Raw genomic sequence first — 23624 nt, forward strand, 5'->3', positions numbered from 1 at the left:
AACAGTTACATATAGATCACAATGAAGGCTGTCGCGGCCTTGTCGTGCGTGGCTGTAGCCAACGCGTTCATCCTCCCCGATCCGAAGATATTCGAGCAAGCGGCGATTAAGAATGGCGATCATCCATCTTGGTGGGACCGCGTTCCATCCAAGGACTCCATCGTGAACACCGTCGAAGAGGGCGTTGACTCCCTTTCATCCCACATTGAGAGTGCTCTACACTCTTTCGAGGACACTGTCGAGAACAAGTTTGAGCACCTGTTCCAGGAAGAGATCTTCAACGAACCCAGCGTTTCCGACAAAACAATTTACGAGCTCATTTCCGAGAGTGAACACACTACCAAGTTCGCGAAGTTGGTGAGCGAGTACGACGACATTGTCGATATTTTAAAGAGTACCAAGGCGAATCACACTCTTTTCGTTCCTACCGATCAGGCGTTCGAGCACATCCCTAAGCACAAGAAGCCTAGTAAGGAGGTCATTGAGGCCATCCTCAAGTACCACATCGGTGTCGGTGATTATGATGCCAAGCGGGTCTTGCACACCCACACCCTCCCCACGGTACTGAACGAGCCCTGGCTCGGTGACAAGCCCCAGCGTCTCCGCACGAGCGTCGGCCTCGGAGGAGTCCGTATCAACTTTTACAGCAGGGTCGTTGCCGTTAACATCGTAGGTTACCAGTCGAACTAGCATTTCATGAGTTGCGAAACGCTGCTGACGTATTAATTACAGCGTGCCAAGAACGGAATCATCCACGCTGTCAACAGCCTTATCATCCCACCTCCCCTGGTCGGCCGCGAGCTCACTCTTCTTCCCAGCCAATTTTCGACTTTGCTCCTTGCCTACGAGAAGACAGACTTTGTCAAGTATATCCACGGTGTCAAATCGACCGGTACAACCGTCTTTGCCCCGTCCAACAATGCCTTTGCCCGCTTGGGACCTAAGGCCAACGCCTTTTTGTTCAACACCGAGACTGGTTTGAAGTTCCTCAAGGCGCTGTTGAAATACCAGATTGTTGCCAACACCACCCTTTACAGCGACGCTCTGTACCGCCCTGATAATGGGGAGGCCAAGGTCATGGAGCACTATCACGTAGACCTGCCCACCTTACTTGATGGCAAGAACATTGCGGTCGATATTGCCACTTGGGGAGGATGGTCCCGTGTTAAGCTCAACGGGTACATTCCTATTGTTGTGGCTGATGGAATTGCGAAGAATGGTGTCATTCATGTCCCTGGTCGTGTCCCTATTCCTCCCCACAAGCACAAGGTTGATAACGTGGACGGTGAGATTAGCGTCGAGGAATTGAAGGAGAGGCTGTCCGACTACGTTGAGAAGGATGAGCAGGACAACTCCCAATGGTCTGCTGAGCTCTAGCTGAGCTACCACCAATGTTCAACACGTTAATATTGTCACTGGAGATTACGAATAAAAGTCCCAAATTCTGAAAGAATTGAAAATATGTCATGAAATCCTAAGAACCAACCCGACGTTCGTTGTCATCGAAATACAGCAGTTACAAAGTTAAATGCATTTGCTACGCTTTTCGTCATGCGCAATACCTGATGTTGAAACTAATACAGTTAGTACAAGACGACGTCGACCGTCCTCCGCGTTGTGAGATTCGATTTGGCTGCGTGAGAGAGCAGGGTCAACATGTCTTAGGATAACGCCAACGATTTGTCGCCTTGTACCCCACTATTCAGGTGGTGATATGTCAACTTCGACTTGACACTCCACGTTGGCTTACCGTTTTTCATGTGGCTGATTCTATGACCCCAGCTTCTCGAGACGTTGATCACGCCACCGCTACTGTTCACGGGTGATGGGTGAGACGCAAGTTACTCCGCCACTCCAGCATGCTACAGAACAGATGGGAAAAGGTGAACGACACGCAACATTGGCGTCGTCTAAGGCGCTTATCAAAAGCTATGGCTGCGAGGCATCGGAGGGTATGAAACACAAGGGCCCCCAGCCTCGCAGTAGTGTCATTCCTGACCTGACTGGCTAACCCTCCCAAGCATATCGCCGACCTCAGCCCTACCTTGCGGCAGTGCAGCGCATTCCAACCGCTTCATTGGATTGCCAGGCACACCTTGATCAGCGATAAAACCTGTAGGGCATCGAATCATTTCTCCTGTGGCTGGAGCTTGAATACCTATGGGAAGCGTTCCTAATCGGGCTATATTATTCAATATTCGTCGTGATGGTCATCTTGCGTCCACTCACCAAATGCCACTTGGTATGGCGTTCTTCGCCTGTATCAACGAATGATGACCTGCATTTTTTCTGACATGGTGCATAGAGTTGTCCCTCTCCAACCATAGTAAATACTCTCCATCCATTTCCCACGTAAATTATGCTGAGCTATTAGCGCCTAGAAACTAACCTTTTGAATTCAGGTTGGGCCCAATGGAAGAAAAAATAAAATAAAAGAGGGACTCGTGGCACAGCTCTGCCATTCACGATTCCGGATCTTGACTGGCGCCGTCGAGGTGGCGCATGGCGCGGACCTCAGCTGAAAAGGACAAAAACGCCATCTTTGGACATCAAGTGCCTATGATTGGCTTTTGTATGCTGTGTTCACACGATGCCATGGAAATAGCCGAGACCAACAGTTGTCCCAGATGCGGTCAAGCGGTCTCCAATTCAGCCATTCGGGGCTGGACCGGTCCCACGCAGAAGAGACAACAGACTAGCAGACGTCGAAATTGGCTGTGCTTGGCTATTTTTTGCTTGTCTCAAGGCGAATGCAGCTGTTGGACAAACTAGTAGCGGGAATCGAGTCGTTGGAAAGCCTAGGAAATCACGGAAATGGTGGCCCTGCGAGACCCAGGGGAAATTCTTCAAGTGCGGCTGGCGCTCAAAAGATGGCTCCCTCCCTACCGTCACGCTCCGGGTCTAACAGCTTTTGCGAATTTTGGTTGATTTTTCGAACCCTCTGGCTTACAGCAGTACATCTCGGTGACCGGTGGAGGAGCAACATCCCTTTCTTGCTGTCGGTGACGGCCTTGTGCAGCGAATATGTACCAACCTCCGCCTACCGATCAGTCAACGTTCGAATCACAGGCACAGTACAACCTACAGGCGACTGAAGATGTTGAAGAGGAGCAGCACTCTTTCGAGGACCGGAAAAAGCAGTATCCAGTTGCATTTCCTAAGCGGCCCAACTACAGGCCAAAGCCGCTGCGATGGCCTTTTATCACTGCTATGATTGTGTTGCTTGCATTGCTCATGGGTCTGGTTATTTTTGCGCGCACCACAATGCCAAACTCAGATAGTACAGCGACAATCGAGCCTCGCCATGTCATGTTCTATCGGCGAGATGTAAGCTCTACTGCGCAACCTCCGTCATCGGCTCCGAGCCCTGTGCCGGCCGGAACTCAAATCACTTCGTCGCCAGTTGCGGCACCCTCAACGTCGGCAGCGATAATCAACACACCTTCCCAAGTCGTTCCTTCATCTGGCGTTGTTGATACACCAAAGAAGTCCGAGTCTCAACCCCCTGTAACATCGACACAGGATGTAATCAAGTCATCGGCTCCACCCCAAGTGTCGTCTCGTCCAGATTCCACACCCACCTCGGAGAAGCCACCTACAGTATCAGCATCAGCAAGCAAGGAAAACATAGCTTCTAGTGTCAGGGAGAACGCCAACGTCAAGGGCACTACGGTAACAAGTGAACCGCAAAGGCAGTCGGTTACTTCTCCGCCATCAAAGGACATTTCAGAAACACCAAAGGAGACAAGTGATTCCAAGGAGAATGCATCTTCAAAAGATAGCGCAACTGTCGATATCAACAACAACAAAATACCAACAAGCAATGCCGTTGCATCACCATCTTTAGATCCAGATAATAACAGAAATAGAAAAGGTAAGCCTGTCTCGACTTCATCTTCACTATCCAACGAAGGTGTGGTGGATCTTGCTTCCACAACAGATCTCTCTGGCCAGCGGCAGGCACCCTCTATAATCACGACTACGTTATCCTTCTCCAGGAACACCTCTCCAAGACCTACTCCCAGTCGAGATGACGAAGTTTTCTCCGTCATTACTAGCGAGTTTACATCTACCATCACCAAGCCAGGATCAACACTTACCTTTACCTCGATGACCGTGACAAACATCTCGTCGACCTTCAGATCAACTTTTAGAACCACATTCCCCGGCTCCACTGCGGAATCAACATTTACAAGCGTCATTACAACCAGCACTCCTCGAACAATCACGCGGTCTGCGTCAGTCAGCTACTCTGTCACTACAATGACTATGCCAGGGTCGACACAAACCAGGACGGATACCATAAGTGACGAAAAGACTACCTTTTACCAGACTACAACCAAAACGGCTGCAAGCTACGTAGTAACCTCCACGCAAGCTGTGACTCAGCCGGGGGCTGTTGAGACTTCCTACCAGCCAGTAGAGTCAACAGTCACATCGACGACGAGGTACCTTGTTCCACCGTCTGTCAGCGAAGGTGTTTCCGAATACACCAGCGTTGTGCAATCCACAGTCCAGGTTGTTGGTACGACGACGCAGCCAGGTCAAGTGTATGTCAACGTTGGAACAACAGAGATCACGCGTGTTATAACCATTCCAAGAACGAAGAATGGCCAAGGAAACAATCCACCGACCCAGCCGCCTGTCTTCCAGGTCATTACAAGTGTCATTGACGGAAAGGTTGAAACAATCGTGGATAATGCCGCCCCACAGACCATTGTGACAAATGACGGAGGTGTCATTACTGTTGCATTTACGCCTCCCCCGGAAACGAAAGTAACTCGTGAGGGTGGACAACAGACTGAGATGGTCATAACGATCACACCAACGCCAGAAGTGGCTTACGTCGCCGTTCCGACAACAAAGGACGGGACGCCAACTATTGTTGTTATTCCCTCTACACTGAATGGAGCAGGACCCGGGCAATTCAAAGAGGTTGCAACAACAATTGATGGGAAACCTACTGTAGTAAATGTCCCTGTCACACAGGAACCGGTTTTAGTTGCCATTCAGACAACGATCGATGGAACCCCTACAGTCGTTCTTACAAGGTCAACGCCGACAGGGCCAGGTTTTAATCCGATATCTTTGACTATTGTATCTCAAGTGGGCGGAAGCACTGGCGTGTTTACAACGACAGACGCCCCCGAAGCCATCAAGACAACCATCGACGGAAAAGAGACGACAGTCATGAGGACCCCTCCACCAAGGACTTATACGTCGGTTTCAGGAGGGACAGCAACGACTATGACAGTAGTCACCACCCCGACAGGTACAATGCCACTGTCTTTCACTGTACTTACCTCTACCGGAGGGACATTAAGTACCATCGTGTCGACTCCGAAGCCGACTACGTTCACCACTTCTATTTCGGGTACATTGAGAACAATCACCTCAACACCGAAACCAACCACACGTCTGTCGACTATTGAACCCTCAACTGCGCTCATTACATCCACTTCTATACCGACTGCCACAGACAGCCCGGATACAATCATTGTTCAGGTCGAGAAGTTTGCATTCACAGATGGCGACTATTTCGTCGGGAAGTTTCTTCCTGTAATACTTGCCGTCATCATAGCGGCACCGCTTCGAATTATCGATCTCAACGCGAAGCTGTACCAGCCATTTTATGCCTTGGCGCAAGAGGGAGGCTCACTGGGAAAGAACAGCATGACCCTGCATTTTGACGGCTGGAAGGGCTTCCTGGCACCCTTTGAGGTACTCATGCAGGGACACCCTGTGCCATTCATCACAACGCTTATGATACTGTGTTCATCGCTTCTAGCACCGCTTGCCACCGAGGCCATCGGTATGAAGCTCCACGGCAAGTGCAAAATAACCGCTATCGAAGGCTGCGGAATACAGCTGGGCGTGTCTACGATGTCTGCCCATGCGCTGGTTGCCCTGCTAGCTTTCATTATTGTGCTGTTACTCGTATTGCTTTACTTCCTGCGTAACTGGGAGACAGGTCTCCACGCAAATCCCTGGAGCATAGCTGGTATTTCTTCACTAGCCCGAAATGCAGATATCCGATCTCACCAGCTCGATTTCAAAGCCAGCAAAGCTTCCATGGCCGATAAAAAATATGGCTTCGGATACTTTGAAAACAGCCACAGACGGGACGAATACGGCATCATTCACTACGACGACTCCACTCAAAATCTACAGCGTGCAACCGCATCTGGAGCGCTCGTTGAGGACGACGAATTAACTGGCGCACATCAACGCGACATGACGAAGCAGAGAGGCAAACCAGTGCCTTTCATTGTGCTGACATGGTGGTGGAGACTGACCTTTATGTTCTTCCTCGTCTCGATGTTCATCATCATACTGTATTACCACCTCACTCTTAGTTCTCGGACTTCTTTCAAGGATTTCATGGACAGTCAGACTTTCGGTGTCCGGTTCTTCTTCACAGCTCTGGGTGTCACCGTTGTGTTTTGCTGGCAGTCCATTTTTATCAGTAAGTTTATGGTAGAGAGGCTTTGTGGTTTCAAGATTTGCTAACAAGATCGTTCAGGCATCGCAATCATCAGCCCGTATCACGACATGGCACGCCGCTCTCAATCACCCGAGAAGTCCATCCTGCTCACTCGCCCTACCAATGGCTTCTACGGCATGTATGCTGCTGTTCTTGACGGCAACATCATTCTCCTGCTCGCTGCATTCATGTCTATACTTGCAGAGTTCCTGCCGATTCTTTTCGCCAACATACCGTACAACTTGACGCAGACCCTGGAGTCACACAACATCTGCGCCCGCGTCAGTCTTGCTATTCTGGCAATCATGTTGATTACTATCATCGCTAGCTTGTTCATCAAGTGGCCCGAGATGCCGGTAGACCCACGCAGTATAGCAGGTGCGATGTACTATGTTAACGAGAGCCGCATGCTTGAGGACTTTGAGGGGCTCTCGAAGCTGGATTCCAAGGAGAGAGAGAAAAGAGTGAAGGAGCTTGGAAGGAGATACTTCTATGGCAGCATCACTGGAAGGTTTGGAAAGAGAATGGGTGTTGAGTCGGTGGAAAGTATTGAAGATACGGCATACACCGGGGGCCATTGGTTTTTACCTCGAGAAGGTGAACAGCAACAAGTCGCCGGACTACAAGAACCACACTTGCTTGGGCCGATATTTGAGAACGATGAGCAGTACCAAGATGAATATTCACACCAGCATGAGGACGAGGAGGAGAACCTTGAACCGCATCAGGCGATCGAAATGGACCCGCATGAAGTGCCTAGAGAGGTTCAACAGCCTAGGGAGGTACTTCATGCTCGAGATGACCTTATTTGATACTAAATGACATACTTTAGATCATAGCGATGCATAGGATTTCGACCAAATAATGGAATTAGAGATAGTTTATACTACGGATACACATTGGTTTAGTTCTTTTCATTACAGGCATGTCTCAGCATGTGAAGATAGCGACACGCCCACAGGCTGTTGTTGTTGATTGCTGACATCAAAAGTCGAGTTCGATTTGCAAACAATGAGAATCTGAAGACCAATCAATAAAAGTGACTTTACCCAAGATGTGTCGATTGGGAGGCTGAAAGAGAATTTAAAAGAAGAATATACGACACATCCATTGACAAAGCCCCCTTATGCCCCTAGATATGCCAGATGACCTTGAGAGTACGCCCGGGGGACGAATCTAATGTAGAAAGACAGAAACATCTGACTGCATTTGAAATATGCGAGTGCACGATATATCGGCTTGTCATTCAGCCTCCAAGCCACTAGAGCAGAGATTATGGTTCTGGGATGAGCAATTGGACCTGTTTCGCCAGGAATAGTCCTAGGGTAATCCGAGAAGTCCCGTGTCGTCATTTGATTTTTCCATCAGCGTGTAACCTTGTGGCCTTCGGAATTCTCACAGCTGACTTCATGTGTCGGGTAGAAAAGACACCAAATAATAATTCTATCAATTCTTCTGAGCCACGGAATCGGGGCCAGTTTTTGTCAGATCAGATCGAGTTCACACATTTCCTCAAGTACGACAGGGAAAATTTCAATCGCTAATAGACATCTCCATTTTTTGTAGCTCTAGTGTTGAACATGATTTGGAGAAAAGCTTAGAAGTACAGCCTATAGTTTTGGTACCAGCATACATTGCTTAATGGTGCTTCCGGAACGCAATTCATTTTAATATGGTCGATATAAGTCAACCATATCAATACTCATTGGCACAGTCATCCTTGGGGCTGTTTCCATTGACATACTCCCAAAGACGACTCAGCTGGTATACCTTCTTGATGGTGACATCTCCGTTCACTTCATATTGTTCACCATTCTCTTGCTCGCCGTTAATTCCTCCTTGGAGGTTTCGCAGCCTGTTGGTATACTTAGGATCATTGAAGACATTGACGTCAGCATCCATGAAAGTCCCCGCAAGAGGTGAGCCATCGCCGTTCTGTTGCACTCGGGTAAGACCCTTATCAAGTGGGAACATGTTGTCGAGATAGTGTTGGTTGAGCTGATGACCAGAGCCGATGCGCTCAAAGAGAGCGCCGTTATAGGAGTTCCAGGCCTTCTGAAGCTTGTTGTTCTCTTTCAGCTGCTTCTTGCTGAGGTGTTTCTTAGGCTCGGTGCGGTGCGAAAGGACGGCTGCGCTGAGGTTGTGGATGATGGAACGATCCTTCTGATCAGCGGTCTTCTTCTTGAAGTGCATGACGCCCCATCGGGAGACAAAGTCATAGGAGTTGGCGTAGTGCTCAATGTGGCGAATGGCACGGTCGCAGCCTTTTTCTTCATTGTGATCCTTCTTCTTGAAGATGCGCGGGTTGTTGAAGTGGTTTGCGGCGTTGCCAAATGTGTAAATCTCAAGCTTCTGCAGGATATCCCGAGGGTGCTGGTTGATAAGCCAGTCCAGGATGATACTGCCTTCCAGCCCACCTTGAGAGTGGAGAATGAGTACGACCTTTTCATTGCTGGATTTTAAGAGAGCTTCGGAAATGAGGGCGAAGCAGGCTCTGGTGTCGGAGGTGCCGAAATACAGGCAACGCTCAAGAAGGCATTGTATGATGTCGAAGATGATACCAGCGCTTCCATTTTGTTAGTGAAAGTGCAACATTCTTCGGTTTATCTATTTCTTACGTTTTGTTATGAACTCCAATGACTCTTCGATGAAAGGTCAGGGAAATCCTGTCAATATTGGCTCGCAACCAGTGCTCACTATCTTCTGATAAGTCTCACAATATTTTCCAAATAGCTCAAGAGACTCACCCAACAGCGACTCCATTGAGGAAGATCCACTGCTCATTCTTATGCCTGTCATCCCAAAGACTGGCCTCAGGAAAGTCCGTCGATTGGATGTATCCATCAGGCATATAGCCATTCAGAGCATAGCATGCGATGTAGTTGACAAAGACGAAGCCGAGAATATAAGGGGCGAAGATGTTAAATGGTAGGAATGAGAGGAAAGGAAGAGATAGAAGAAAGGCGGACTGTGTAATGATAAGAATGAAGTGAAAGGTGATATCACGGATATTGGCCCAGGACGGGTACAGTTCGTCAAGAGGGCCGGAGTGAAAATACAGCTGGGCATAAGCCTCAAATTGGCGCCTCAGACGGGTGAAGATGAAGCCCGATTGATCTCCAATACGGTTGTCGATGTCAAATGAACGTGCGGGCGGGGGGGAAACAAGAGGGAAAACGATGCCTGGCAAGAATAGGATGTTTTTAAAAAAGAGGAGTGTGTCATCCCTAAGAAGCTTCCATGGAGAGCCGGTGTAATAATCAGGTTTCCTGAGCTCGAGCTTGGCGATTCTATCTTTGATCGGTCGTACCGGCCCTTCCTTTCTAATGAGTGATCGAAGGTCGGCAGTGGTAACAGGGCGAACAGAAGGAACAACGATTTTCTGATCGCTCAGGTCCCTTGGGAGGGAATGATAGACATTGACTTGAGCAGCCATGCTTGAATACGAATAGGGGAGGGCAGAAATGGGAAGTGAAGATTTCTAAGCCAAGGCTATACTCACCGAGGAGGAAGTAGGCTTTTTTCTTATATCTCTTCCGAGCCTTTGCCTATCTCATAACAAATACTACGTCGAAGGCACATTTATTTATTAGCATGGTTTGTGGGGATCACGCTGAAGGTATTCGACATTGTCATGGAATGCGGAATTAGACCTTGATGTCTTTCATTCACATGCTATAGCTGGCTACTTTCACATGCTACAATGTTTGTCCTGAGACCGCACAATCAGCGCTGGATGTGAGAGGTGCTTACTCTGACTGCAGCTTTTCGGTGGCTGACACAGAGTTTACTTGGAATTCCAATCGATGCACTCTATAAGCCCTTGCCGCCGGGTGCGTAATGTAAGATCTTGGAATTCAGCTTGAAAACAATTTTACCAGGGCGGGGAAGCTGAGGAGTGGTGGCATGTTGGGAACCCTTGTCTCAATCGCCTCGGACAGTGGCGCCTTGACTGGTCGAAACAAGCTAACTACGATTTCATGTTTCCCCCTCCTAGCACATACTCCTCCCATACATTAAATAAATACGTTGTCTCGGACCTGGAGATCATTAAGTAAGTCTTTTTACTTGGTATGTCCACATTTTGTGTGATATGTGTTCAGCCCATGAGCACTATCATCCGCTTGCGGGCCACTAGTGCTCCCGTGGTCGTTCTCTGCTTGTTTCTATTGGCTGTGGTACAGGAACAAGTATGGTGACGCCAATCAAGACTGCTTTTAATAAGACATTGATGCACATCAGGGAGGGGATTTCCTGTTAAGGTTGCCGTTGAGGCCGTTATGCCATTTTCGTTGAGTAGTAGTACGGGCGTAACCATAAAGAACGAGACACAGCAATCGCTGGAAGCTATGAACCTTAGGAACCGCGTCTAAAGGTCATGGAACACCGAACTGGAGTTTGTTGACATCCTCTGTGTTTACTGGCTCTAAATATTTAATACTAGTAGGGTGGAAATTGCCCTGACTAACGTGGAATGTAGATTGCCTCTACATAGTCATACGTTATCAAAGTGCTCCCAGCTCTGACCCTTGCAAAGCTGCTGCTACCCACCATTTAGACTTCAAGTCGATTCAAAGATTCATCAAACTAGCCATGAGGTATTGCTTGCAGCAAAGACACACTCTGCTAGCGATTGTCAACGAAATGTATCTTGTTTTCGCAGTTCCCTGCAGATTATTTCTCTTTCCCAAAAAGGATACCGTGTTCCTTTTTGATAATACATTTCTTTTAGACCTATTTTTTTTTTTTTTTCCTTTTTTTGCTTCGAGGGTTCATCAAGCACATGCCAGACGTGAGATCGGCTAATATGAAGGACATGCCACCAAGTCATGGGTAGCACAGGAGCAATTGGAAAGAATGATTGGAGAGGCTACTAGGATTATGGCGCGACGTAGGCTGTTCGTAAGATACACAAATAGCTCTGCGTCAATATCAAGATCTGACTGGGTGTGGGATGGGTGCGAACATTGCCCGTGCTGACACCAAACACAGTCACCCGCTTTCGGGTATTTCGCAAGCCGATAACCTCTCAGATATTTACAATCATCTTTTCAAAAGCATGTGAAAGAGAATAAATGAGAGAGGCAATGCCCGAAGTCAATTGACCGTGAGATGTTCCTCAACGAGAGAATGTGGGTTTAATTGGCCGTCTGGGGAACATTCTGGGACCGACTGAAAACCTGGGGTTTGCCGTTATAAGAACCAATCCGTCCCTAGCAACATTGATGAAATTTTAGTGCGGATTGCTCATCCCATAAGCCCGACTGATCGTGGGTTCTTGGAAAGTAGGTAGTGCTTCGGATTCTGCTTGACAACATGGACGGAGTCGAGACGCAGAACAACGCCTCCAACGGCTGGAACGGCAACACCAACGGCTACGACGAGTCGCAGCCCAGCAATGGCACAAGGTTCCCCAGATCCGAGACCACCGAGCCACAAGAAGGCTACAGCAAACGTTATGACAACTTCGACCCTGTCACCGGATCCTACCCTCGTATCTCCCGCCCCGTTGAGTTGATTCGTCCTTCCTATGATGTTGTTGTCATTGGTTCCGGCTACGGCGGTGCTGTCGCTGCTAGCCGTATGGCCCGTGGTGGACAGAGTGTCTGTCTTCTAGAGCGTGGCAAGGAGAAGTGGCCCGGTGAATTCCCTACGAGCAGTGTTCCGGCTATCAAAGAGCTACACGTGACCAACGCAGCCACCGACGGCGTCCTTGGAAAACTGGGCAAGTTAGGTGACAGAAACGACCCTACTGGACTTTATCACCTTGTTGTTGGTGATGGACAGAACGCCTTTGTTGCCAATGGATTGGGCGGAACTAGTCTTCTGAACGCCAACGTATTCCTAGAGGCAGACCAAGGCACAATGAACTTGCCTGTCTGGCCCAAAGAACTTAGGGGAGAGGAGTTGAAGAGATGTAAGTGCATACGCTTCCTCGTTATCGACTGCACGAAAAGAGACGGCTAACATACCGCAGACTACGAGAAGGCTCGTGATGTTTTGGAGCCCGAACCATACCCGGAGGACTACCCCAAGCTACCCAAGTTGGAAACGCTTGAAAAGCAGGCAAAACTCATGGGCTGGGGCGACAAGTTCTACCGCGTTCCTCAAACCACTAAGTTTGTAGATGGCGACAACAGCACCGGAGTGTCCATGAAGGCTTCCACTCTCACTGGCCAGGATACGACTGGCTTGAATGATGGTAGCAAGTCAACCACTCTCGTCAACTACCTCAGTGACGCATGGAACTGGGGCGCCGAGATGTTCTGCCAATGTGAGGTTCGTTATGTGACTGAGGCTCCCGGAAGAAAGGGATACATCGTGCACTTCGCGTGGCACGGGGGCAAGCGTGGAAACTTCCACGACCTTTTCTACGAGGACCTCATGTGGGTGCATGCTAAGGAGCTTGTTTGCTTCGGTGCCGGCAGCATTGGAACCACCGAGATCCTTCTTCGTAGCAAGAAGTTCGGTCTCGAGATGAGCGATGACGTTGGCCAGGGAATGAGTGGTAACGGTGATATTTTGGCTTTTGGGTAAGTCGTACGAGTGAAAACACGTCCTAGTGAAGCGCTGACGTGGCTAAGCTACAACACAAATGAATATGTCAACTCAATGGGACGTCCGGATCCACCGCCGAACCGCCCAGTTGGACCTTGCATCACTGGCGTCATCGACTGCCGTGATCAAGAAAACCCCTTGGATGGTTTTGTCATCGAAGAGGGTGCGATTCCAGCTGCATTGGCACCCTTTTACGAGCTGATGTTGTCGTATATGCCTGGGAGAACCTTCCCTAGCAACCTGTCTCTTCAACAGAAGGCTGGCCATGTTGCCGCCGCCGTTGGAAGCCGGGTATTTGGACCTTACTACCACAAGGGAAGCACTGAGAAGACGCAGTGCTATCTCATCATGTCCCACGACAGTAAGTTGAACAATAATATGAGGGTCAAGCACCTCTAACTCGCTTCAATAGGCAGCCAGGCTACGATGCATTTGGTGGACGATCGGCCATTGATCAACTACTCTGGTGTTGGCACGTCCCAGAGAGTCACCAAGCTGGCAGGGTATCTTCAGAAGATTACAAACTTGATTGGCGGCACCTATGTTGACAGCCCATTTTACGCCGCATTTGGTGAGAAAGAAATCACTGTGCACGCCATGTAATACCAACCTCCTACTCACTCTCTCAAAACAGCAGCTGACTTTAAAACAGCGGTGGAGCTCGCATCAGCAATGATGGCAAGGGTTCTAGTGGTGGTGTGAACAGTGACGGTCAACTCTTCAAGGGTGAAGGCGAAGAAGTCCACAAGGGACTTATCGTTTGCGATGGCACCATCATTCCTGCAGCACTTGGGGTCAACCCTTTCGCAACCATCACTGCTCTAGCTGAAAGGTCCATAGAGAAAGCCGCGAGCAGGCTCGGCGCTGAGATCAGCCAAGAGCCTAATGGTATGGAGCTATCTGAAACAAACTGCATGTCATGTCTTCTAACCACTTACAGGTTCTCTGAATCTCTTTGGCCGACCTGCGCACACTCCCTTCCATGACAGTGACTTGCAAGTCATGCGGTTGCAAAATATCATCCAAACTGCCAGAGATGATAGAACTGCTGGTGTTGCTTTCACAGAGATGATGGATGGTTGGATTCACATCGGCAAGAAGAATGATAACATTAAAGAATTGTCATTTGACCGCGCGACAGCCACTGCTCGCAGCCGTGGTGAATATGCTCGGTTCTTCCTGAGCGCTCGATCCTGGAACACACACAATCGTAAGCTACCTCTCGCGCGAGGCCGGTCTTGAGAATTGCAGCTGACTTTATTTAGTGATCAACGATAAGGAACACATGGCCACACTGACTGGCACATTCACCTGCCCCGGTTTGGGCGGAACTTGCATGGTGCAAGACGGCAAGTTCCAGCTGTTCAACGATGACCCTCGAGCTCCTGACACCATGAACCTTACCTATAACTTCAAGGTTTCGTGCCCCAACGGAAAGAGACTTCACTTCAACGGCTACAAGGTTGTCAACTCTGATGTCGTCCTTAACCCTCTGAACCTTTGGAAGGCCACCACCACCCTATACTGCACCATTTATGACGTGAAGGAGGATGATGAGCCCGATTTGGACAAGGTCCGCGGCAAGGGTGTTATCAACATCAGCCCCCGATCATTCCTCCACGAGTGCACGACTATGGAAACTACTGGCTCAACTCTGCATGCTCGTGTTACTTCTGCAGCCAACTTCCTCGGTTACTTCACTGCAAAGGCCGCAGGGGCTTTCCTCACCCCATTTATCCCAATGCAATGGCCCAGTCTGCCTTTCAACAACTACGAAAATCCCTCACCTTACACCGAAGAAATCCCTATCGAGGCTACCGACCGTGTCAAGTCAAAGCTTTTCTACTGGAGCCCGCTCTTTGAGGAGAAATACGAGAAGCGTACTTGGAATGAGTCGGACGCCCCTGTTGTCTTCCTTATTCCCGGAGCAGCTGTAGACCAGCAGATATTTTCCCTGCCCACCATCAAGGAGAATGCTGTCAACTACTACCGCAACAAGGGCTTCCGTGTGTACTCTATGGTCCACCGCGTAGGAAAGACCATCGTTGCTCAGCAAAACTGGACTGCATATGATGCTCGTCGCGATATCAAGGCCGCCCTTGAAGAGATCCGCAGGAGACATGATATCAAAGACAATGCCGACGGCAGCCGTCCTTCTGTGACAACATATGTCATTGCTCACTGCGCAGGCTCTGTCGCTCTTGCTTCCGGTCTTCTCGACGGTACCATTCCCAAGGAGTGGCTCAGTGGTGTTACAGCTTCTCAAGTTTTCATGAACCCGATGTTCGCCAAGGTCAATCAAATTAAGGCCAGCCTCCCTATCTCCATGGCTTCCATCTACAACCTCTTCCAGGGAAGCTGGTTCGACTGCTCAAGCTCCCCCCAGGACGGTTACATCCAGCAGGCCATCAACCAGCTGCTTCGTTTCTACCCGGTTGGTCGTCGTGATGAGATCTGCAACTCTGTTGTTTGCCACCGTAGCTCTCTTGTGTTCGGTCGGTAAGTGAAAATCAGTTCCCAAATTATAATCTCGCCATATGCTAATATTGTTGATTTCAGTCTCTGGTCTCACAAGCATTTGAATGAGGCCACCCATGCTCAGCTTGAAAACTTTATTGGAGGAACCTCCATGGACAACCTGAATTACCTCATGACCACAGGTCTCGCAGGCCGCGTCTTGGATTCGCAGAATGCGGACCTAGTGGTACCACAAAACATTGCCCGCCTCAAGGGTCTTCCCATCTTCCTGTTCTCCGGATCTGAAAACGCCGTCTATCTTCCACAAAACACCGACTTGTCATTCACCACTCTTAGTGAGGTCAACGGCGGCACCTGTTACGAGAGGCAGGTCTTCGAGGGCCGTGGCCACTTGGATGCCTGGATGAGTCCCACGGCGCATAAGGAGGTTTTCCCCCGCGTCCTCAACCATATCGAGAATGTCCAGAATGGCAAGTATGAAATCATGAAGAAACATGTTAAGGCCCTTGTCAAGGGTGATGCCCGTTACTAAACACTTATATAAGTGTTGAAACCTGCTGTACTGCTCTAGCTACATGGGACTCAAAGCCCGTGGCAAACTGTTCATTTCCTTTGTCTCCAATATCGCTTAAAAGCCACTGCACCTTTCTATTATCATTAGTTTAACTATTGTATTCTCCACAATGCATCCAAAAACAACTTAGTAATAATACAACAAATTTGGTCTCTTCCGAAAGGCTGGCTGCCAGACCGTATGAATAATGGCCCAAGTTCATGAACTGAGAATGCAACACCGGTGTTTTCGAAGGTGCAAAAATATAAACACTAATGGTCGGCCATTGCTATTCAGCAGCAAGTAGAGATCCATGGTATCCTATGTTCAATGACGACTCGACGAAGCGTCATGATCTCGCTCAATTTCTCATGCTGAGGTGGGCCAGACAACCTGAAAATGGGCATTGTCCAATAAAATGGTACAATGAATCCCTGTCACTGCCAAGGACAATTCGAGCGGGGTTGTACACTAGCCAAAATATCCGCAATGAGGGGAATATGGTCTGGACGACTTCCGGTCTGTCTTTCGTATCAACTTCGCTGCACGTGTAGTGTAACCAAGAAGTCTTCTGAAGCATCCGAAAAGATCTCTATCGCCAACAGTTGGCTTTGGAAAGAATAATTATTTGTCACCATATCTCATCATACCTACCCAAAACCGTCGTTGGATTTGGTTCTCAATCCTGCTACAATGGCCGCAACAATGTCCACCGCGGTCATGACTGAGCCACCGTAAGGACGCCCCAGCACTAGCCAGTAACCTATTTGCTCATCATTTTCTCAGAAGCTATGTTATGGTGACGGGTGCCACTGGTTTTATTGGAGCTCACATTGTTGATGAGCTCCTTCGTCGTGGTCTCAGGGTCCGGGGAGCCACCCGGTCCCTCCGAAAAGGTGAGGCCATGATCAAGGCACGCCCACAGTATGCAGACAAGTTGGACTTTGTTCAAATTGAGGACTTCCAAAATTCCAATGTCTTCCACGGCAAGATGGACGGCATAGACGGTGTAGTTCATGCAGCCAGCGTAAGTGACAATATTGACCAAGTAAGGCTTATGCTAAATAGACTTCTTCTAGCCATTCACGTATGATGTGCAGGATAATGACAAAGAGCTCATTCAACCTGCCAAAAATGGAGTTCGCTCAATTATGGCTGCAGCAGAGTCTCATCCCAGTATCAAGCGTGTCGTCATCACCTCCTCTTTCGCCGCTGTCATGAACGTCGACCGTAAAGCACCTCCATACTTTGAGTATACCGCAAAGGATTGGAATCCCCTAACTGAGGAAGAAGCTCGCGCTCCCGAGACAAGTCCTGTTGTTGCTTATAGGGCCTCCAAAAAATACGCTGAGCTTACCGCTTGGGAATGGTTCACAGACGGTGTCGATAATGAAAGAAAAGTCAAGGGTTTTGATGTCGTAACGCTTTGCCCGCCCATGACATTTGGCCCTATAGTGCACCCGGTCAATGGAGTTGATAACCTCAACGAGTCGAACGCCATGCTTTGGAAGATTGCCAAGGGCGAGACACCACTTCCGGTTGCTAGGGTCCCTTTCTGGATAGACGTTCGTGACCTCGCGGTTGCACACGTGGAGGCATTTTTGAACCCGGATGCAGGAGGCAAGCGATACCTTCTTGGTGCTGACGATCGCTTTTCTTATGGGCTTGCGGCAAAGATAATGGCTGATAACTTTGGCTGGGCCAAAGAAAAGGTCTCCCAAGAGGACCAGACGATAGATACTTCTCACGGATTGGAGAACAAAGCTGCCGCTGAAGCATTCCGTATTAAGTACCGGACTTTTGAGGAAACAGTAATCGACCTCATAAGACAGGTGAAGGAAATGGAGTTAAAAGATGCATAGACTAAGATATGTTAGACGGATCTCCAATAGATACCCCAGTCTCAAGGGGCGCATTAACAGGCCAAGAGCCTTGTCGGATGTCTTCTGCGAACATATTGGTCCATTTAAATGAGGTTCCTGCAACAATGAACCGCATACTGCCAGGACACCTTGGCCACTACAAAGCCGTGCCCCGGCTCATATAAATGGCCCTCTGCCGTACAGGCACATTCATGGTTTCTGATGGCGACGAATTCCGCCTAAATAGGTCAATCACCAACCAGAGGCGCTACCATGAATTCAGCAGCGGTAGTAGGACTCCGCATCCAACAAACAAGTTTGGGATAAAGTAATCATTCAATTTCTGTTTGCAAATTGGCAGTGTGATATTCTTGACAAAATTGCTTTCGGCCCTTTTGATCCCTTCGGCACTGTAGCAATTCGTTATCCAGAATCTGGCAACCTGCTTCTTATGCCTTGTGTGCTAGGAAAGCATTATTTGTTGTGGAAGTTCATATCTGTTTTCTTTATTTCGATGTTAACCGGACCTGCATTCCGAAATGATGGATTTGAAATTATTTGTAGTACTTACCAAATGCCGCCGCGACTGTTGGCGATATCTATAAAAAGGCAGAACATGTCTTTGGTCATTTTGATATTCCATCTTGAGGTGCTACAAGCGGCAATCTTACACGCAGCAAATTCATCCTACATCATTTGAGGCCCAAAGATGAAGTTTTCGATTACCTTTACCGTTGCCTGCGCCACTTTGGCCCAAGCCCACTGCATTTTCCAAGTTTGCTACAATTCTCCCCCGTATCACCTTTGGCACTGCTGACGAATTATGATAGAAAATCTCAGTGAACGGCAAGGAATATGGATCCCTCGCCGGTCTTCGCGCCCCAAATCAGAATAACCCAACGGAAGATGTCAACTCTCAAGATATGATTTGTGGCAAAGTAGCCACCTCGTCCAAGGAAGTCATTACCGTGGCACCAGGAGATAAAATCGGCGCGTGGTGGCAGCACGTCATTGGCGGCGCCCAGTTCCCCGGCGACCCGGACAACCCAATCGCCAAATCCCACAAAGGTCCCATCACGGCATGGCTAGCCAAGGTGCCCAGTGCAGCTTCTACGGGCATTACAGGCCTCAATTGGTTCAAAGTAGCAGAGGACAACCTTGACACCGGCTCGGGTCAATGGGCGGTGGACAAGATGATCAACAGCAATGGATGGAGCTACTTCAACTTGCCCCAATGCATTGCTCCTGGCGAGTACCTGCTGCGTGTTGAGTTGCTAGCTCTCCACTCAGCTCACGCTCAAAGGGGTGCTCAATTCTACATTTCCTGCGCCAACATCAAAGTAACGGGATCGGGAACATTCTCGCCGAGCTCGACAGTAAAAATCCCCGGCGTGTATCAGCAAAGCGACCCATCAATTCTTATCAGCATCTATGGCACTGGCGGTGTTCCTAACAATGGGGGAAAGCCATACACAGCACCAGGCCCGAGGCCTATTACCTGCTAAACAGCTCTACAGCCTACGTTCATGTCAAGCATTGAGGTATTCTCATGTTAGCTAGGGGCAAAAATATGTTATCTTGGTGTTTAGCCATTTAAAACCATTCCATCCCAAACAACAGCAATGGAAATTGACCGTTCGATATATTTGACTTTTGTTGGCCGTAGTATTTGTATCCGATGCCTAGAATCTGGTTGTGTAGGATCATTGAGATTCTTGTGCCACCCTTGAGAACTTTTGTCTGTGATCCGTTAACCCTTCAACATAGAGACATCAGCAGTACTTTGTGTTCTTGGCTACTACATGTTAGGTGAGGGCGAGTTGAAGTGGGCTACCGGTTGTTTTGCAGCGCCTTCTCCTACAACAATATGATACGACGGTAAGTTCTCTCCACAAGATATCAGAAGCATATTGTTGTACAGACATGAAATGCCAGGCTGCGCGGATATCAGTGGCCTAATAATCTGATCTGAAAAGTCCAAAACTTTCCTTTCTTGTAAGGTCGTGCTCAAACTGGAAATATCAATAATGTAAAGAAGCATACAAAGCTCAGAAAGACTTAGGAGCGCCAATGCAGCAGGAAAACAGGTACATTTATGTAGAAACGACCAAGATGGCACTTGCTGGGCAACTCCATGGCGTGAATCATTGATATTTTTGCCTTTGATGTGCACCCAACCTGTACATCTATTCCTCATGGCATCAATAGCTATAGTTATCTAAATGACAGAAGCCTGTTTGTAACATCATTATGGCATCGGATACTGTCTTCGTATTGATTTTGATCCATAGAGAATGGATACCAAACTCAGGTGACGTACCAATTTTCTTGTCATAATCGACGGGGCAGACAGCAAAGTGCTGTTGAACATTCTGGCAGGGAACCTGCAGCTGGCTTTAGTTCTGGCGATCCGTTTTAATGGAGCATCTCTGACTCGAGATTTGGGCTGTTTCTCCGCCCAAGATCAGCAAGCTCGTATAATCCTATACACCTTTTCGGCAAATAGAGCTGGGCCATGGAGCTTCGTCGGACTTTCCGCCCGACATTTCACTTCCATAGGGCTACATCGGAATTCGGGTTCTTGGGAAAACTCCGGAGAAAGGTACCTATTTCTCAGTGGCTACTAACGCACGGGATGGGCTGCTCAAGGTTTGACTGCATCTAATAATACATAGCAACTCATGCCCTTCGGTGCCATCTCTGTACCGACACACAACGTTAGCCAGGCATTATAACGGGCATTGCCCTGCTGCCTGTGTTGCATCGCCAGCTGAGCGTTTCCAAACTTTATCCAAGGAATACGTGCTGTGAACACATCGATGACAATCTTTTCGTGATGTATGAACCGAAGCTTAAACTCTCAATTATGTGGCTGTGAAATGTAGGTAGCACCAAGGAAGAAACCCATTACATATGGCAGGCATTGATGTTCTACGAGATTTGCAGAAGGAGTGACTGGAATACTACACTTTGGGGAAAATGTAACTTCTAGGGGCATTATCAGCTCAATGTGCACGTGAAAATATCCCTTGAAATATCGGCCGAGATGATGATCGTCGCTCTTCATATCTGAATTATGCAGTAAACCTGCGCACATGTCTAAAAACACATACAGCAGGGAGACTGAAGATTCCAAGATAAATGCCCATCAGGTACAATCAGCTCACTAGGAAAAAGTCTATGGATGGTGAAAATGGCAGAGGCTATTAAGTTCTTGTTGTAACTATTGCAACGTCTTGTTAATTTCTCTTTTTGTTTAGTGCAAAGAATGACAACATCGACTTGAAGTTTTTCTGGTCGGATAAACAGTGTCGCCAAGTAATCCATCATACGATGTGGTAAGAATGTAATGCGGCATCGGAGAAATAAAAGAGGCTTTTTTTCATGCTTTATGTCCCTGTATTAATAGCATCCATTCTAATAATGGTACCACTATCGTTACCAGGCGTACTGTAACCCTCAAATCCCTAAACTGTACTGGGTGGGCAGCATACTTGTAAACAAACCAGGATCAATTCGTGGCGGAGAATACTCGAATTGAAGAATTAAGGAAAAAGAGGCCGCCAACTATAAATAGCCTTATGGACTGCACAGCTCAAATACCTTATCACCTCCATCTATTGCCAAGGGTATACCTGTCGCGGCTGTCTATTTTTCCGCAGACCCACTATAGGAGACCTTCCTTTGTCTTATTATGTAAGGGTGTCTCGGACGTCATTGCCGATACCCGGCTACCAGGACAAAGAGATCCTTGCTCGAGTCTCAGTTAAACGCTTTACACGGGAAGCGGCATGAATGTGACTTTGTTGAGCTCTTTGGTGGATAAACTTGTTAGTCTTATGGCTGGAGTTCGGGGAAATGTAAATATGATCGAAATCCTATGCCTGGAGTACGGGGAATTTTGCCACTTCGAAAGAGACTAGTAACGTTACTTCGTGGCCGAGGTGTGCGCTTCCATCGTGTTCATACGGCCGAAGGTCTGAACTGAACTTCCATAGCGGTGTGCATACTGCTGGTTCTGAGGTCGCTAACGGTTGAAGGTTTCACTGGCAGGGTCATGTCTCAAAGGTGCGAAGGACAGATTTAGAACCAAGTTTTAGACGAGGGTGGGCTTTCAAGTGGACATCGCAAAGAGCCGAGGTGTTGCTTGCCGGTACAACCGAAATGGGTGTCCATAATGTGTCTTTAAGCCGTCTTGTACAGCGAAACACCGAAGTTCAAGCTTCTAATCAGGGTAGCATGAAGTACCCGGTTGGCATCGCAATGGGTCGACAACCTACATCACATTAACACGACCGGAGCCGAGCGTTCAACTGACGGGTGTATGAAATAACCATGCCTGATGAAATGGTTGAGGCTGGCGATACGAAGCAGACATGCATGACTGAATTTACAATGTTGTGGATCAATGTCATCTGATTTCGAATGCGGGAGAACCCCGAAATGGTGGAGATGCCCAGCACTGACGTCGATATTTATGGAATTGTGTACCAATTGCCCCTGAAGCTCTAGGCATAAGCTTTCTGGGGCAGTGTTAGGATGAACACAAGGTCGTCCTTCGGTGCGTCTTCTTTGTTGCTTCTCTGCGTCCCTTCACCCCGCGGAAAAGGCCGTGGGCTATGTCCTGGTGGGTTTTGTTCCCTGTTTTAGTTATCCTAACATAACGTTAATGGAGCTCTTGTGGTATATGACGTAGCTATTCTCCTATAGCGGGGAGCCGGGTCCCCCCAAATACGAGTCAAGCAACCCGAACCCACAGATCATCCAGAGATCAACATTAACCGGTGGTAATAGTAACCCGTATTCTCGTGTTGGCAATTAGAGGGTTAAGATATGGTGGCAATCAAGTAATCCAACTTGCTATATAAGTCCTTCGATTCGGCGCTTCAAAGTTGGACTTTTTTCTTCATCCTCACCACATACAATCACTCAAAACATCAACTCACAATCACTCACAAACAACTTTAATCAGTTAAATCTTCTTTTTTAATCAACCATCAAGATGCAGTTCTTCACCGTCCTCGCCACTGCCGCTGTTGCCTCCGCTGCTGCCATCAGCAAGCGTGACGTTACCTTCAAGGTCTCCGAGTTCAGCGCCGGCTGCATCCCCCACAGCACTCAGTGCTTGTAAGTTTTATGCTGCAGTCAACAGCTTTCCAACCACACGACTAACCTCTTCTCCTAGGTACTTCTTCAACGTCATCCAGCCCGGTACCATGGAGACCACTGGAGTCAACTGCTCCAGCCTTGTCCCTGCCAACCTTGACGGCACTCTGCCTGACGTTACCGAGGGCACTTGCAAGGAGTCTTCTCGCACTTTCAACGTCGCTCGCAGCGCCGAGGGCCTGACCTTGACTGTCTCTCAGCCCGTCACTCCCAGCAGCAACCAGACCGGCTCCCACCTGCTCCCCATCGACCAGTTCGTCATCTCCAACGAGCCCAACGCTGTTGTCCAGTCCTACACCGGCCCCAGCGAGTTCGACCTCGAGTAAACCTTTTCGACGGAGAGCTTTCTTTTACCCGGCTACATCAATACCAATCAAGCATAGACAAAAGCCAAAACGGCTAGCTATGCCTTAGTTAGCCAAGGGTTGTACAAATTCATAGACTTGTAGAATAAGCAATTTCAATTACAAAATGTTACAATTGAATGTTCTCATCTCAAATTATGATGATGCCACATTGTGGT

General features: G+C 48.4%; 7 protein-coding genes across 7 annotated transcripts; 6 read left to right on the forward strand and 1 right to left on the reverse strand.

Moving 5' to 3' along the window:
* Nucleotides 1-21: 21 nt before the first annotated feature.
* On the forward strand, nucleotides 22-1377 carry CTRU02_202743 (fasciclin domain family protein; the record flags this gene model as incomplete). Its single annotated transcript, XM_036728906.1, has 2 exons — nucleotides 22-669; nucleotides 733-1377. 2 exons carry the CDS (start codon nucleotides 22-24, stop codon nucleotides 1375-1377), a joined length of 1293 nt encoding a protein of 430 aa, XP_036579421.1.
* Nucleotides 1378-3024: 1647 nt separating this feature from the next.
* Nucleotides 3025-7296, forward strand: CTRU02_202744 (uncharacterized protein; the record flags this gene model as incomplete). Its single annotated transcript, XM_036728907.1, has 2 exons — nucleotides 3025-6466; nucleotides 6524-7296. The coding sequence occupies 2 exons, from the start codon at nucleotides 3025-3027 to the stop codon at nucleotides 7294-7296; spliced, it is 4215 nt and encodes a 1404-aa protein (XP_036579422.1).
* An 883-nt stretch (nucleotides 7297-8179) lies between these two features.
* Nucleotides 8180-9920, reverse strand: CTRU02_202745 (uncharacterized protein; the record flags this gene model as incomplete). The annotated part of the gene is made up of 3 exons (XM_036728908.1): nucleotides 8180-9050; nucleotides 9103-9180; nucleotides 9232-9920. 3 exons carry the CDS (start codon nucleotides 9918-9920, stop codon nucleotides 8180-8182), a joined length of 1638 nt encoding a protein of 545 aa, XP_036579423.1.
* Nucleotides 9921-11800: 1880 nt separating this feature from the next.
* On the forward strand, nucleotides 11801-16052 carry CTRU02_202746 (glucose-methanol-choline oxidoreductase; the record flags this gene model as incomplete). Its single annotated transcript, XM_036728909.1, has 8 exons — nucleotides 11801-12401; nucleotides 12462-13017; nucleotides 13069-13403; nucleotides 13455-13641; nucleotides 13695-13930; nucleotides 13983-14252; nucleotides 14308-15541; nucleotides 15602-16052. 8 exons carry the CDS (start codon nucleotides 11801-11803, stop codon nucleotides 16050-16052), a joined length of 3870 nt encoding a protein of 1289 aa, XP_036579424.1.
* An 817-nt stretch (nucleotides 16053-16869) lies between these two features.
* On the forward strand, nucleotides 16870-17935 carry CTRU02_202747 (3-beta hydroxysteroid dehydrogenase isomerase family protein; the record flags this gene model as incomplete). Its single annotated transcript, XM_036728910.2, has 2 exons — nucleotides 16870-17100; nucleotides 17153-17935. The coding sequence occupies 2 exons, from the start codon at nucleotides 16870-16872 to the stop codon at nucleotides 17933-17935; spliced, it is 1014 nt and encodes a 337-aa protein (XP_036579425.2).
* Nucleotides 17936-18644: 709 nt separating this feature from the next.
* Nucleotides 18645-19440, forward strand: CTRU02_202748 (endoglucanase ii; the record flags this gene model as incomplete). The annotated part of the gene is made up of 2 exons (XM_036728911.1): nucleotides 18645-18710; nucleotides 18766-19440. The coding sequence occupies 2 exons, from the start codon at nucleotides 18645-18647 to the stop codon at nucleotides 19438-19440; spliced, it is 741 nt and encodes a 246-aa protein (XP_036579426.1).
* A 3497-nt stretch (nucleotides 19441-22937) lies between these two features.
* Nucleotides 22938-23427, forward strand: CTRU02_202749 (uncharacterized protein; the record flags this gene model as incomplete). The annotated part of the gene is made up of 2 exons (XM_036728912.1): nucleotides 22938-23062; nucleotides 23121-23427. 2 exons carry the CDS (start codon nucleotides 22938-22940, stop codon nucleotides 23425-23427), a joined length of 432 nt encoding a protein of 143 aa, XP_036579427.1.
* Nucleotides 23428-23624: the final 197 nt, after the last annotated feature.

This window comes from Colletotrichum truncatum, assembly GCF_014235925.2.
Source record: "Colletotrichum truncatum strain CMES1059 chromosome Unknown Contig_0001, whole genome shotgun sequence".
In the NCBI taxonomy this organism is placed as follows: domain Eukaryota; kingdom Fungi; phylum Ascomycota; class Sordariomycetes; order Glomerellales; family Glomerellaceae; genus Colletotrichum; species Colletotrichum truncatum.